We start from the raw sequence: 17,410 nt of genomic DNA on the forward strand, positions 1-17,410 counted from the left end.
GTTGGAAAATGGAATTTGTTCCCTTTCCCGGCTCGACTTCCACTTTTTAATCGACAGAGAATAATATTTACCAGCGTGATCGCCGTGTTGACGCGATTAATTCACGGTCGCGACTTCTCGTCATTGAATAATCCCGTGTCGTTAGCCGTGTTATTTATCGAGCGGCCATAATAATCGACCCGCGCCCCTCGTAGCACCACGGAAATACACGGATTATTCTGCACGTGGCAGCAGTTATTTCCGCGCGCCCGCGTACTAAATTTCCTGTTCATTTGCCGGGGAAACTGTTTAATTTACACCGAATATGTGCGTCGTAGTTCATTAATCGATAATCGCGCCGACATAACGAATATCGTCCCAGTCTGTAATTCTGTCGATGAATCGCGACCCCTCGTCTCTCTCTCTCCTCTCTCTCGTTCTCTCGCGATGCACCGCGCTGCACCGCGCTGCACCGCGCTGCACTTTGTCACGTGTACGTGTCACGATTCCGGGTGCACGCGAGTATGGAAAATCGCGTTTGAACGTTCGTCTTAAATATTTGAATTTCTAAATAATTCAATTTTCAAATATTTGAATTTTTAAATTTTCATATATTTGAATTTTAATGGACATTATTCCATTAATCTCTCATGGTAGAATGCACCTAACCTAGACAAGTAGTATGACCCCAGCTATAGTCAGACAAGTAATATGAGCCCCGTCCATGGACAGACAAATAATATGACCCCCGTCTATGGTCAGACGAGTAGTATTACCCTGTCTATGGCCAGACAAGCAGTATGACTCCCGTCTATTGTCAGACGAGTAGTATCACCCTGTCAATGGTAAGACGAGTAGTCTGCGCTACGTACGAAATTTTTTGAGACCAACGGTTTATTTATTATTTTTATCTTGGATTCGAGCTAGGAAACAAGCATGCTTATGTAAAATATTTTTCATGTAAATTATTATTTATGTAAAATATTATTTGTGTAAGGTATCTCTTTTGTAAAATATCTTTCATCTAAAATATCTTTCGTGTAAAATGAAAGGGTTGAGGGTGACCTTGAGAACTTACATAAAAAGTATTGGACGTCATAATTTTTCAGACCTCTCAAAATTTTACGATCCGTAATAAAGTTTTGTTTGTTCATTAGCGAAGAAAAATGAAATTGGACGAGTTAAGCGATCCACTCTATAAATATTCCCAGATTGGACGATTCCCAGTAACGAAACACGTATCTTGTCGGACAAACCGGTGGTATTTCGATCGCAATGTAGCCCTGAAATCAGCAATTTGGACCAGCCTCCTGAATTCCAAACAAGGGGCAGCCAAACTAAGACCGGAAGTTCTCGAACTCCCTCGAGTGTCCCTCGAACTGTATGCAAGACCCAGGAACTTCGGTTGTAATATTCAGTTAATAGAGTCTTCTACGTGCCTTGTCCACGAACGGAACGTGAGATGAGGCGCATTACAAGCTTAAGAACGTGTTGTTCGCGTCCACGAAAGGGAGGACAGGAATTCGAAGGGAGGAAGCCAGTGTACAGGAAGGAAGACAGCTTTAACGGAACGCAGGAAATGGACCAAAGTAAAACGCGTCGAGGAGCACGGAAATGAGAGAAGCGAAACCGCCTTTGAAAATCCATCGACAGAAGTGGGCCAAGTTGACTTATTTCTGCAACGTAGAATCGAAAAATAATTTAGAAATTAGAGAGGAATACTTTTATATATAAATATATAAATAGTTCTTAAAATTTTATCCCGAGGTTTCTATAATCTATATCAATCGTCCAAGTTCCTTACTGTAATCTCACTCCAACGAGTCCAAACGAAATAAATATAATTTACACGTTATCACACATGGAAACGATTTGAAATAAAAATTACATTCCTTCTTTACTGATCACGAGAGAACTGTACGCGTACTGAAGGCTGCATACTGCAAAAGTTACCCAGCAAACATTATCGAGGCAATTTATATTCTTTGCCCTGTAATAAAAATTATACACAGAAGATCTGTGTGCACGTAGAAGGCTACGTTCTGCAAAGGAAACGTAACGAGAGATAACGAATCTCAAGTCTGTAGAGAGAATAGTTTAGATGAGAAATATTTGGATATGTACGCACACGATGATCTCTAGAAGAGGAGAAGACGGACAGGATACCCAGAGGACAGAAACGGTCCATTCTCCATAGCTATTTGCTAAATACGCTGTTAAATTATTCATGTGTCAATGCTGCTTCCTCTCGCGCATGCTTGAGGCTTATCGTTGGACGCCTACCAATCTGGCCAATTTCAGGTGGAATACTGGAGGCAGTTGGCCGGATATTCACGATTTTCTTCCCTTGTAACCCTCAGGGCCTTCAGACGTACCTTTTTTCCCCCGTTTCGTGCCACGAGGAACCGCGTTTCCTTCCTCTCGGAATTACACGGTATTTGCATTAAACGACTATATCCTGTTGCATCTATCGGGACATCGATGCAATGTATGCACGTACGTATGTGCTGTATTACGTACATCGAGACGTCGATTATGCGATCCCCTCGGGTATAAGAACGTTGATTCCCAGACACGCGATTATCCGATCGCGATATCGGAAATTCTTGTACATAATTTTGACGCGCGACCGGAATATCCAGAACGGACAATTTAAATCGTTCGAAGCCTTTTTTTTACAACTACAGCGTATCAAATTACTTTTCACGTGTATATAATTGAGAATAATTCTCCTTCGCTAATTTCGTACGTATATTTCTCTCCTACGTTTAACACGGCTGTGTAAATATCGAACGATGCATACACGAACGAATATTTGTACCAGTGAAACAGAAAAAATTCTACGGTAAATAAATTATTTACCCTTTAAACACAAGTGCGGGTACGTTCCGACCACAAGTGTGTCTACTGAAAATTTTCACCATTGTTTTACCCTGTAATATATTCGTTCAGATTGTAACTATACAAAGCAGAGGAAACGAACGTTTTTTTCATACACCAGTTCTTCTCGAGCTTACAACGAACAATTTTATAAATATATTTAAACTTTTTCACCGAACATTTTTTCGCCAGAACGTACCCCCTTCATTTTTTTTTTTTCTCTGACGGATTGCATTCCCGTTTCAACTTTTTCAGAGACGAGTTATTGGGTTGTTCGGAAAGTCATTTCGTTGTTTTTCGTGGAAATGAAACACGATTTTTTTTAAAGTGTATAAATATTTTATTATATTATATATTCTCCATTTTGGAAAACGAAATGATCTTACGAACAACCCAATAGTTTCTTTGCGACGAAGATTCAAAGAAACACCAATGCGCGACTATCGGTTAAATAATTATAATTAAAGGCAGTTTTCATTCGAATTCCACCCCTCTGATGCTACCTCTTCACTTATTCCGATAATCGTCGTTCCAGCTGTAGTATTCTCTTCTGTGTACACCCCCACTCGTGTCTCGATTTTATTGCTACCTACATATCAAATATTTTACCGCGTGTGTTTCACGTCGGCGCGACATATTTCATCACGTTTGCACACCGAGTAGTCTGATACCACGTTCGCGCCCGATTTAATCGAAACGCTGCGAGTTTTATTTACAAGTTTCGAAAACCGATCTGTTTTTCAGGATGCGTGGATCAACGATTTCGCTGTACAAACAGCATGGATACATTCTGTCGTTGAATAACGTCATTGGTGCGCTTGCACGCGACAATCTTGAGAAATGCAATACTCAGAAATGCAAGATCGAAATTATGGAATTCTCTCGAGAACAAATATTAAAGGGATAAATTAATTTCTTCTCCGATGGAATACTTCACTGGAAAGTTACAAGTGTAATGTTCAAATGGTTTCGATTGAATGAACTGGAAATATTCTTGAGCGAAATAACGGTGTACAGGTCACACGAAGATCATAATAAAGAAATATTGGAGAGAGAGAATTCTAGGTTGGAGAAAAAATCTCCCTCGAAAAGAAACGAAATGGAAAATTTCGTCCTGTTGATTCATAGGCGTCCGGAAAGTGTAATTTTTGTTTGAAACATTTGTCCACGTCTTTTGTGATTCAAGAATAATTATTATACAGACACAAATAAAACGAGTCTGAAATAAAAGGTCGTCCCTCTTTTGTACTCGAAAAGTATATTACAGAAGAATATTTACGCAATTTTTTTTTTTTAATTTGTCAATATCTTTTGGGAGTCAAGAATAATTATTATACAGACACAAATAAAACGAGTGACTTTAAAATAAAAGGTCGTCTCTCTTTTGTACTCGAAAAGTATATTGCAGAAGAATATTTACGTAATTTTTTGTTTCTTTTAATTTGTCAATATCTTTTGGGAGTCAAGAATAATTATTATAGAAATAAAATAACCGACTTTGGTGGTCTCTTCTTCGTACTCGAAGAGAAAAGAACATTTATGCAAAATTTCATCGATATCCCTCGGCAATGTACAGACCGGTGGAAAAGTAGCAACCGTGTTTGAAACACTCGAAAAAGTACACAAAATGTTATGAATAATATCGACAAACATGACCCGCGAGATTTCTTTGTTTCAGATTCATGGAAGACTGGATCCTCGAGGATCGTCGCGAGCGAGTGTTCCGTATCACGGTGTTTCAATACCTCGCGATTGTTCCATCGCGTCGAAAAACTTGGGTATCGATCTAATCCGTGCCGTGGGGTATGTTTTGTGTACCAGTAAACATCACATCCACCCGGGAGGCGGGTAAACAAACGACAGATACTGTCTGAACTTGGTCGGTTGGTATTACGTTTCTTCGTCGCACCAAGTGCGAGTAATGGTTGACTGTTAAGCTTGATTTCCAATAGCGTTTAAAGGGCGCACGATGGAAAATGTTACAACAATGGCCATCGATTCCACTCACGCGGAATAAAAAAATTCAATGCACCGAAAACGGTCTTTTCAAACGTATATTTAAAAATTTCCAATCGAAGACAGTAAATTCAAGAATGACGAAAAAATGGAAATTAAATGTAGGTGCAGTGAAGGATACGATGAACGATAAAAATTTTTCGTGTGATTAAATCGATAATATACGAACAGAAGTCGAATGTTTAAGATTGTTGAAAATGATGTACGAAATTAAATATCGTGTCACGTGTGCACCGTGGGTATAAATTCGTGAGAGAAATGGGACTGGAAACATTCTACGGCTCGAAATAAGACGAAACTATAGAATAACGAAATTGCATCGGGGACTTCATTCTCGAGGAAAATGCATTTGAAAATCAATCTAGCACGCATGCATCTTATTTCGAGACACGGTCTCCTTGACCCCATTTGTGCCACGGATTTTGTCCCACGGTGTATACATACGAAATTAGATGCACGAGCACCTGGATCGATTCTCGAATGCAGTTTTCTACGAAACGAGGCCTCTGATGCAATTTCGTTATTCTATATTTTTGTTCCGTTTGGAGTACTGTTATCCGAAATATCTCGTTATCTATTGATTCGATCGGTGTACGAAATGCATCGTTTGTACGAAATGCATTGTATTCAGGGAGCTTTACCTAAAGAATGACTTTTGAATTTTGTTTGTTGTATACTTTGAATGATATCAAGATGACCTTGAATACTTTAAACAACACTTTCTTTTCGTGTTGTTACATTCTAGTCGATAGAAAGACCAATTCAATGATGAATAATAAAGTGATTGTGAGTGTCATTGAAAAAACTCAAGGTCACCTTGAAATCCCTCAAAATATGTTATGAAAAATAAAAAGAAGAGACGTCGATTCGATAGGCTTCGTCGAACACTTCCTACGATGATATTTTATATGAAAAATTGAAAACAAATTTTGAAAAACATCGTTTTTCCATCGAAAATCGATAACATATTTTTGATAACAATTTTCATTGACTCATCCTGTGACGTTCGATTGTCAAATCGAATAGCCCTTGTACGACACGTATGATAACACATCCAATGGTAAAATATTGATTACAGCACTGTTTTAGACCTTCGAAAGGTCCCTGGAGTGTTTATCTCGCGTCAATGGGAATCGTGCTTTATTGGCCAATTGCTCCGCGCGTTTTTTCCGCATTGCGTTCCGCAAACCGAGTCAAGCTCCTCCCGAGAAGTGGTCCCGAGTTTCAAACTTCTTCCACGGTACCCATTCGTTTTTTCACCGAGTCGAGCCACCGTGGATTCGTTTCCTGTTTATGCAGCAGAATGCAATTAAGGAGATTGGAATTGTTAAAGGAGCACCCGAATGGGGGACGAGGTTAGTAAAAAGACAGTAAATCATTCCGAAAGAAACTGTTCGATTCGAACAGCTATACGTAACCCGACTCGCTCGACTCCGCTTCAGCTTCAGCTTCCAGCTCCTTTTTGACTGCCTTCGTCCAACTGTTGCATAATGGAATTCTTTTTTTCAACTCCTCGAAATAACTTCAAGGTTTACCGACACTGTAGGAGAATCTTGATTCTTTCCTACGTGTCCCTACCCTGAGATGCTCCGAGTAAAGGATAGCTATTTTGAGTCTCCTGTATGTAAATTTTACGACAGGTTTTAGCATCACGGTGGATTCGGCCGACGGAAAGAAACTCTTTATATATTAATGCTATTTGAATAAAAACGGAGTATAATTATACTTTACTCGGGCTCTAACTCCGTACTTTATGTTCTCGTAACCCGGAGAAGAATTCAAGGACGGTGTCGTAAAATTATATAGAACGTGAAGGACAAATAGAAAATTTGTAACGTAAGAATGCGAGGATGAGAAAAAAGCGTTGTAAAAGTAGAGTGGACTATAGAGATGGCTGTATCGTACAATAGCGTTGCTTCAATTATTAAATACTACGGAAATTAGAGATAGAAGATCGGAAGTCGTTAAAAATAAGGTGTCTCTATTGTGTTTAAAAGTGTGTAACGCGTGTTTCGCGTGCGTAACTTTTGTGCGGAAAAAGATATTGCAAAAACCGATTTTTGGGGTTTTTCACAACACCAATTTTCCGTTACTCTTTCTCGACACGTCTCTCGACTCATTGTCACTTAGAACTCTAAGAACACAATGCAAATTTTCCACCAATCGAAACACAACTATTCTCACAACACCAATTTTCCGTTACTATTTCTCGACACGTCTCTCAACTCATTGTCACTTCGAACTCTAAGAGCACAATGCAAATTTTCCATCAATCAAAACACAATCATTCTCACAATACCAATCCCCATTAAATTTTCCACCAATCGAAATACAATTATTCTCACAATACCAATCCCTATCAAATCTCCCACCAATCGAAATACAACCACTCTCACAATATCAATCCCTATCAAATTTTCCACCATTCTCACAATACCAATTACTATCAAATTTTCCACCAATCGAAATACAATCATTCTCACAATACCAATCCCTATTAAATTTTCCACCAATCGAAATACAATTATTCTCACAATACCAATCCCTATCAAATCTCCCACCAATCGAAATACAACCACTCTCACAATATCAATCCCTATCAAATTTTCCACCAATCGAAACACAATCATTCTCACAATACCAACCCCTATCAAATTTTCCACCATTCTCACAATACCAATCCCTATCAAATTTTCCACCAATCGAAACACAACCACATTCGCAACACAAATCTCCGTTAACTTTTCCTCCAATCGAAGTACAATACATTTTCACAACACCAATCCCCCGTTACGTTTTCCCCACACCCTCCTCAATTGATTCTCACCAAGAAATCTTACTCCCTTCCTAACTTTATCTTCGATCGCGACGCGTTAAGAGGTCTCCGGTTAGATAAATTTTCCACCGAGCTCTCGAAGCGATCCCACGCCCCGAGAGAAAGAAAGAGCGCGAAATTTAAGCGTCGTTGAAAGAATCGGTTCGTGAATGACGAACGAGGCCGCGATCCGCGGTTACCGAGCGTCGCGACGCGTTGTTACGTATCACGTGTTTTGTCGGCGCGGTTCGACGCTAGTTAAAGGAGCTCGGCTCGTAAAGCAACGAACGATGTACCGCGCTGGCCCGTTGCGGAATTTATGCGGCGCGGCCATTCCGTTTCTGCTCTTCGACGATCGTGCACCGATCGTGAAACAGCGCAGATTGCCAATAGCACTCGTCGAACGTGCAATTCGCGTTTTCATGGCGGAAGAAAATTATTATATTTCGAGGCTGCCGCGACACGGCGAACGAATCGTTTTCGGATACGCGGCGGAGCGCAACGAACAATTTCACGGGGAGGTGGGGAATCCGCATCGACGACGGAACATCGATTAGACGAACGAACGAACGAACGAACGAACGAACGAAAGAAAGATAGGAAGATAGAACGAACCAACGAACGAACGAACGAACGCAGCGAGACGCAGCAACCGTTTTTAGGTTTAATGATTTTCCGTAACGGAATACCACGTAACGGAGAATAGGAGCGCGGGAACATTCGGGGCTTTCATGCGGAAATTCGGAGCGTCGAACGGTTGCAGACACTCGCAGCGTAAAAAGGGAGACCTTTCGTGGCCGAGAAAGTGCTCGGAAATGGCATCGGGAGGGCTGCCGGAGAAGAGGGAAAGATTCTTTTCGAGTTCGCCGCCGCTCGAAATTATGCATAACTGGGTCGGTGATACATTTCGGGATCTTGGTAAGGGAGAACGTTATTCGGGTATTTCGAAAGGATCGGTGGATTATGGTAGCTGAAGTGTGTAGATCGCGAACGATCCAACGAGCTGAGAAATAAACATTCTTGCGTGGAATGTTTCTCGTCTAAATGATTATTTACGTGAAATGATTTTTGGGTTACTATTTACAGGGAAATATTTTTTATGCGAATTATTACTTGTGGGAAATATTCTTTGTGTATATTATTATTTACGTGAAATGCTTTTGATGTAAATTATTACTTACGTGGAATACTTTTTATGTAAGGTATTATTTACGTGGAATATCTTTTATGTAAATTATTACTCATGTAATGTACTTTTTACTTTTACAGTATCTTTAGTATAAAATTAAAATATTGTAAATCGTTTTGAAAATTTATGTAGAAAAGAATATTCGAAAGATCGAATGTCATCGCCTCGAAAAAAAATTTGATTCGTTCACTAGTTAGAAAAAGAATTGAATCGATCGTGTTAAACGATCCATCTGTTTTACGATAGTAAAAAAAAGGTGGTGAATCACTGTATGCAACGGGAAATGAATACTTAAATTTCATCGTGCATACGGGCAACTGCATTGCGGGGGAGAAAGAAAGGCCAGTCACGGATTAAGAGGAATCTGGTGCTGCGCGCAAGTAGAATGTGGACAGCCTCGTGTCTGACTATAACGTCTGACCCAATACGCTCGTGCGGAAAATCTCTTATTCTCCGTAGAAAAGGCGATCTTATACAAAACAATAAACACGAAAGTAAACAGTACTTGAAAACCGTACAAATACATTTGTAAAAAAATTACAAAAATATTCCAACCGAGAGAAGACAAAGCTGTTCCTTTCTTATTGAATTCAATACTCGAATTTCTGAACAATTATCTTTCGATATAAAAAATACAAAGTTCTCGTCTTTAAATTCTCTATTTATTCTCAGCTTAACTTTCCCCTATTTGTCTACTCCTAAACACAGTTTTTCTGTCGTTTACCATAGTTATGGGCAAAATTAACCTGTAAATATCAAATTTAAATAAATGATCCACCGATAGTCGAATACGTTATTTCTAAATTCGTTTCTCAATTCCTTTGACCGATCCACCGGCGAAATACCGAAAGAAAAGTTCAGCTAGGTATACATTTTCCGTGAGAAGAGTTTCGAAACAAGTGTTCACTTTAAATCCTGGTAATTAGTATTTGGAACACGCGCCCCGTTAATAAATTGTTTGAGCGTCGCAGCCCTACGAGTGATCAGCCGGTGCATGTCTCGTCTGAAAGGAGCCTAATTTTCATTGGAAAAGGACTGAAAGGCTGAATATAGAATGTTTAGTAGGAATTTCGAGCACGAGGCTGCAGCCAGCGACCGGTATAGCGAGCGTAATCGCGGACTGTCCATTTGTATCGCGGCGGCCATTGCCGCTTTTAATTTCCGTGTTCGGCTTTGATGGAAAGACGCCGGGAATCAAGATGCGTTTCACCATCGAATTCATCGGGATGCTGCTTTTCAATTCGTTAATTGAATCTGTTAATTGAAACAAGATTGAAAAGATCATCGTGGGATGGCCACGATTCCATTCACGTTAGCAACGAACGAAACTTCCACGAAAGGCAAATAATTCCAAGGAAGTATCGAGGTTGGTTCTGTTTTCTTTTAATTAGCCACCGGGAGCTACGAAGCTCCAAAGTTTCCGAACTTTTCTTTTTTCGACGAACACGATTTCCGCTAGGTATATCAGATTGAACGAAGTCTCGTGGAAACATGGCCTGTTACCAAATTCGCGACGAAGGGACGAAGGACTCTTTCGATGAATTCATTTTTCCACGATGAGATTACATCCGAAAATTTTCCTCCCGTTTCGTTCACTTCCTCCTTCGACCTTGCGTTCGTTTTAATTCTCGTCGTTTGCGCGTGTCACGGTAAATTCGAGTTCGATTTTTCTTTTCCCACTCGGATCTTCTTCGCGAGTAGTCTACCACCACGACTTTGTTTCTTCGTTTGAAAATTATGGAACGTACGTACGGAGTTAATGTAGTTGTAGAGAGACAGACCGTCGTCCCAGGGTTCCTCCTTCTCGCATGATAAATTGGCAGGCCTTAAATCATGGCTGCGATCCAACGCCGCCAAACCGTGCGCGAAAACCTGCACGCTGTCGTACACCAAAGCTGGTTCTGCCTGAAACATACGTTTCACCTCGTGTGAAAAGCTGTTTGGCTCTCGTGTCTTTCAAATGATTGTTTTCTTTAACACTAGAACCACCAATAGGGTCAATTTGAACTGTTTCGAACTTCTTTTTAAAATTGCTCAATCGTTGACGATGTCTCTGTCTGTAATATTCGTGGACGATTATTAAAATGGACAATTGATGGTACTTGTAAATTAATTTACCATTTTCTCGTCTAACTTCGAGGATAGAATAGAGATACGTTCGCTGTTGGTAGTTCTAGTGTTAATCGATGTTGAGGAGGAAACGCTGTGGGGCATGTAAGTAGAATACGATAGTGAGTGGTCAGACACGTGTCTGATCCAATACGGATCATAATTCCTCCTCAGGATCGATAGTTTCTTCGTTTTGTGACGGTAAAAGCGCACAGAGAAGTGCAAGAATAATAATCGGAGAAAATTAATAGAAAAATTCCACGCTTTTGTTTAAAACATACACGAGAAAATCAGAAATCGAAGAGAGAGTACAGTATTAAATAATCTCGAATTTGGTCACATCAGACTTGCATTTGATCAATTGTGTATACTAAATATATTATTCTCTATTGTAACAAATATTCCGAACTGTCGAACGAACACATAAGAATGAATCGATAAACTTCTCTGACTTGAATAAAAATATATGGTTCCATTGAGAAAAAGAATCATGGGAGCACGTCTGTCTAGAAAAAATGTGTGATTAAACAAGGTAATTTTTGTACTTTTATTGTGTTTTAAAACGATCTACGGTTCAGCGGATAATAACGTGTAAAATTTTATGTAGTAAAAGCTTGTAAAAGCTTATATAGTCGTACCAGCTGACAAAAGTACGGTGTCCCGTAAGAAACGAGTTCACCGTGTCCATTAGCATGAACTGTCCCTCGCAAGGGTCCCAAATTTATGCAATTCCACGCGTAAGAAACGGCCGCTGGAATACGTTTGGAGAATGATCCAGAACTTGGAGAAAATTGACCACGAAGTGGGTCGTTGGATAAGTCGTAACGTCGTAAAAATTTCCATTAACTGCGAGAAGATTCCACGGGAAGCGCGCTTAATCTTTGAAGTCGAGACGTATAACGCATAATTTATGAAACGATGAATGTCAGAAATGGTAAAGCGAAAGCGAAGTTCGAAAGCGAGGAACGGTGAAATCGCGGTCTCCAGAGACGGAGAGATCTTTCATCATTATCATCGAAGGGGATAAAATTTTTTTCTTCAACCCTCGAACGATTTTTAACACCAGACGCACTTACCAGTGAAAACACGACTTGCTTCGATCGTGTATACAAGAGAAACGTTTACTCGAAATTTCACAGCAAATTTTCAAAAGACGTGACAATTTTTTCCATTCCACTTGTACAATCAATTTCACAAGTTCCTCTTTCTCCTCGAACGTTTTCCCAAGACACAAGGTACGCATTATTATACAAAATTCTATCGGTAGTTCCAGTGTTAAACCCTGTTAATAGTTTCACAGCTTCGAAGAGCCTCGATAGCTACAGTTCGTTATCTCGGGGGTAGGGACGGTGTCTTCCGTCTCCATCGGGTGAAATTAAAAGCTTGTTAAACCTGGAAATAATAATTGCGTCTGGAAGGTCCTCTCGACGGTATCAGATCGGAGCTGAAAAATTCCGAAGAAGTCGTAGTCGCGATTGTCAGTGGAAAAACGGCTCGTCGAAGCCCTCGGGAAGAAAGTGGGCCATGCTTCGAGTGCGCTCGATCGAGCTGTCTTAATTACGCTGCAGCTTTCGCCACGGCCTGAACTCACTTAATTACTGAAATGCTGACAGTGCATCGGGTAGTCGTCTATCGTGGACACCTCTGTCGTTTCTTCGATCCTACTTTTCCCGTTATTCTCACCGGAGAATGTCCGTGACTCTTTGTCTAGAACGGCGCCGTGGTGCACCGCTACTTCGATTTTCGTACATCGATTTTCTCGAACCGGTAACGCGGACGTTGCTGCAATTTGCGATGCAAACAAAACGAGACACCGACGCAATTTACGTACCAATGAAACAGCAAAATTGCTACTAAAACCATCTGCGAGGAAGGATAAATTATACATAACACCTTAATTTGTACACTTGGAGATACATTGAAGCGCAAGCATTGAACGGAGAACAGAATATAGAATATCGCGAAATGGAACAATTGAAGACGAGGTATCGTTGGAGAGGTGGAAAACTGATCGAATAATATACACGTGGTTCGTTAGTTTTGTTTATTTTCGTCGCGAGGCAAATACCAGTTGGAAAAATTCAGTCGACTCGAATTAATCGACGCGAGAACGTGTCGCGTCTCGTTCATTCGGTTCGACAGCGTCGATAACGCGATCGTAAATCGTCGCAATGCATCTTTATTACACGCTCTCGTAAACTGGAAAGGCTCTGCTTTAAAATGGTTTTTGTTCCATGCGAATGCCACCTCTCGTTCAAGAGATATCCTCGTATAAAGCGAACCAAAATTTGAATACTTTTACTACCTCTTTCTCCCTCGCACGATCGGCATTTCAGCACCGGGCAATGACGGACGCTGAGTCTGCATTTTTTTTTATTACTACCACTGTCGGTATGCATACTTCCGGCACGAAACTGGGTCGCAACACTTCCAGGAATTTCGGCCGCCATTGAACGTCCCTTGCATTTTAAACGCTATGTTTCAAAGCCTTGTATCCGAGGAACCAACGGACGCATCGACTCGAAACAAAATGCATCTTCGAGAGCACAACCTTTTCTATCTCCCGAGTCTCTTTCCTATTGATTTCTCCTAATTTTTTTTAATACTATTTTGCATTCGAACGGTTCCATTTCGTGATAATAAAATAAAATAGCGTGTTGCACGAGTGTTCATCTCTTCCATTATCTGTACAAATAAATGTACACACTGTTCAAAAATACTCGATTGTACGGGACACAGTAAAAATTTACGTTCATTTACCGAAAGAATTTATTCAACGCTTGGTAATTTTTTTATTTTCAATGTTTGCTTTCACGAGAGAAGTAATTATTCGTTGAAAAATTCACATACGTTCTTCCCAAAAACAAAAAAGACAGTGTAAAATCCACATTGCTCGTAAATCTTCGAACGTTTACAACTTTTCAACGCGGCGTACAACTCGGATACAAGTTTATTCGAACTTTTTCCACCTACTCGACCTCGTTGACACTTGGCACGACTATCGGCCAACCTTCCTTCCAGGAGCCTCCGTACGTATTAATAAGTTTACCCTATTATTGGTTTTTCATCGCGAACGCTTCTTCGGTTTCTCGAAACTCGGCTCGATCCGTACACGGAAACACGTAAAATCGTTTTCCGTTTCAGCGGGCAATTCGAGTTTCGGTAGGTTCCACGTTGCCCGATAACCGCGACTTCCGGCCGGGGCATACCTAAGAGTCACTTGAACTTTCCACCAACCTGTATAACTCCGGTTTTGTTGAGAATCGCGTAGCCAATCGACTGCAAGCGTTCCATCTGCCGAAGAACTTCGGCCACCTTTGGCTCCTCGAGGTCCACCAGACGGAACGCAGTCATGTTCACGCTGTTGTACTTAAAGTCCTCGAGATCGAACGTTTCGATATCCTGAAAGCAGAATTTTCCATTCGGTACACTGCGGGACGGGGCTAACCCAATGGAAAAGGTTAACGAAAATCGTGCACTCCATTTCCAACGAAATTTACCACTCTGGTCGTTAAAATGTCACGAAACACGATTTATCGCGTATTAATGACTCAACGCTCACGGGCCGTGCATTATATCCGCGTCGATAAAACGTTATTGAAATCACCACCGCGAATGAATTTTATTTCGTCGAAATGGAACGTTACAGAGTGTCACCAACCTCTGGCGAGAGCACGAGATAAATACACGTGAAATATTCGATAATGAAATCCCCCTGTCACAAATATTGCAGTTCCTGGGATTCGGTGGAAATTCGTGCCGGAATTACGGGAAAAATCGTTGGAAAGGGTGATTCCATTAAAAAACACGAAACTCGGCTCGCAGAAGTGTGGACATTCACGCGTGGCGTGACGTGAAAACGCACGGTGACGGTGCAACCCTGTTATGGGAACTGTTTTATGGTCAGAAGAATGAAATATTAACGAGTCGATTGGATATCGTTACAAGTTTCTTGGTAATTGACATTTTTATTCAATGGGATTCGTTTCGATTTATTCCATCGAAAGTTTCCATCGAAACTGCCAAATATTTATTATCATAATTGACGATTGATTTATTTTTAGTTTTGGAAATTAAAGGAAGAATAGTATGGTGCTGATACGCTAGATTGAGTTTAATAATAATATTTTGAAGAAACTTAAAATTCTATCAGTAACGAACATAAAATTTTAGCAGTCGAGATCGAAGAAATCATCGATCCTGAGAGAAAATTTGGAAATATGCGAAGATATTTACGATGGAACATATCAAATTAATGCAAAGCACAGAAATTCCATTTCGAACGATTTTTGGGAACAGGAAATATAGACTGCAGCGAATTGGTCCCAGAAACCGATACATGCACGGAAATTAAATGACGAATATTACGGAAGGAAAAAAATTTGACGATAAATGGCTTCTCACTAATGAGTGCCAATTTAAATGGACCCATATGTCCCACGCGGTCGCCAATTAAATGCCAGCGCAAAAGGTTAATGAACCTGCGATATTTTATGCACATTCTGGTGACATTATACCGTGGATTTCCTTTATAAATATGTTTAACGAATAACCGATAAAATATTTCATCAACGTTAGAAATTTTCTTTCTCTCTAATTCCAAGGGAAATTACAATTTTTCCAGTACCGTCGACAAACACAAATAGATCAGTTCAATGTAAATAATGTTCGCGCGATAAAATTCCACAGAATACTCGTCCAAAGTTAAAATGTCACCAACAAATTTAAATAGAACGATTCAACGTAAATAATCTTCACACGATAAACTCCACAATTAACAATATTTACATGTACTAAAAATTGATCGTCCACAATCTTGCTCAATTTTTAAACGTTACTCCACCATAAGCAATACTGTCATAGGATCCTCCTTCAATACTAAAATGTCACCAACAAATCTAAATAGAATAATTCGACGTAAATAATTTTCACACGGTAAACTCCTCAATTAACAATATTTACATGTACTAAAAATTGATCGTCCTGAATTCTGCACGATTTATAAACGTTACTCCACCATAAGCAATACTATCATAGGATCCTCGTACAAAGCAAAAACAACCCCCAGAAATATAAATACAGTAGTTTAACGTAAACAATTTTCACGCGATCCCCAAAGAGAGCCCTGCTGTACACATCTCCGTCCAGGGCTAAGAATATCCCCTTAAGAACAATATCCCTTCGTCAACGAAACTCTACTCTGCACGCTTTCAGCTCCCTCGGTGAGGGAGAGGGGAGTGGGAGCAAAGAGGAGTTTCTAAATTGAAGAAAAACGGTCGCGTTATTGCCGCCGGTGCAATTACCGTCTAGCCGACGAAGTCGACCCACCCTTTATCCACCCTCCCGTCCCTTGGCAGCCAGGCCTCTTCGAAACGAAGCCGGCGAGTCAGATATGATTTATAATAATTGCAGCTTGATGCATCGCCTGGCCTGGATCGTTAACGTAAATAATGTGGATTTCGACCGGGTCGTCGACCCGCTAAATCAGTACGACGGATAAAGATCACTTCCGTTTCGAAGAAACTACACCCCGCGCCACCTGTACACCGGACACAATCCCTACACTCTTTTCGGGGCCCAAGTTCCGGCCTCGACCGCGTTATTCCCCTCTCGAATTCGCGATATCGCCGAGCGAACTTGTCGCGGCAGGAAGTCCCGTCGCGTACCACCGGATGGTGATTTATTCCGGGTCGTGCGGTTATGTTCACGCAACATGCGCGTGAAATCGACCGGCATCACCGAAACACCGCGAAGAAGCATTTCTTCTTTTTTAAAATAGGAGAACATCGAACACGATCATTCACGGAGCACGCGAAGACAATTTCGTTTCTGTGGGATCATGGAATTGTTTAGCACAAGAGAAAAATGTAAATAGGACGTTTATTTTTAGATAAATATATTACAGTCGTGCAGCGGAGTATGGTTATGAACAACTGAACAGATTGTATCGATCACGTCGTCACATCAACGGAAAAATATGAAAGCCGGTATCGAGCTCATCCACCATTCCTTGACTTCTCAAGTACTGCATGGTTTAATTTCGTTGTATTCCAACAGTTTCGATACGAGGCAATCGTTCGATCGATTTCTTTCATGAGCCAATTGTTCAACGATTATGTCACCGTTGGACTCTCCAGTCGGGTCGTAATTGTTGAGATTCATTTTTCACTCGCGACAGTTTCTTTGCAATTTGTTTCACGTTACTCGTTTTCCCGCGCGAATATTTTCGTTTCTACGAACGATGTATGAAAATTTTGGTTTTGAAAGTTGTTAGGTTTGAGGTGGTATGTAATATGGTAATGGTATTTTAATGGATGGATGCGTGGAGGAGATGTAGAGGTCAATTTTGTTTTTTTTTTTTTGAATGGAATAATTTTGCTCGGTTTCGATCTCTGCGAAACAAAATTGATCTATATAGCTTC

The 17,410-nt window shown here is 40.5% G+C and overlaps 1 protein-coding gene across 4 annotated transcripts in view; it reads right to left on the reverse strand.

The window, feature by feature from the left end:
* Positions 1-17,410, reverse strand: part of LOC143149884 (glutamate receptor ionotropic, kainate 2) — a 247,214-nt gene that overhangs the window by 55,356 nt on the left and 174,448 nt on the right. For all 4 annotated transcript variants that reach the window (XM_076317675.1, XM_076317674.1, XM_076317673.1 and 1 more), the window contains exons 7-8: positions 14,226-14,390; positions 10,632-10,784 (exon numbers count right to left, since the gene is read on the reverse strand). In XM_076317675.1, coding sequence (XP_076173790.1) covers positions 10,632-10,784; positions 14,226-14,390 — 318 coding nt within the window. The remainder of the gene's footprint in view (positions 1-10,631; positions 10,785-14,225; positions 14,391-17,410) is intronic.

This window comes from Ptiloglossa arizonensis, chromosome 8, assembly GCF_051014685.1.
Source record: "Ptiloglossa arizonensis isolate GNS036 chromosome 8, iyPtiAriz1_principal, whole genome shotgun sequence".
NCBI classification, from domain to species: domain Eukaryota; kingdom Metazoa; phylum Arthropoda; class Insecta; order Hymenoptera; family Colletidae; genus Ptiloglossa; species Ptiloglossa arizonensis.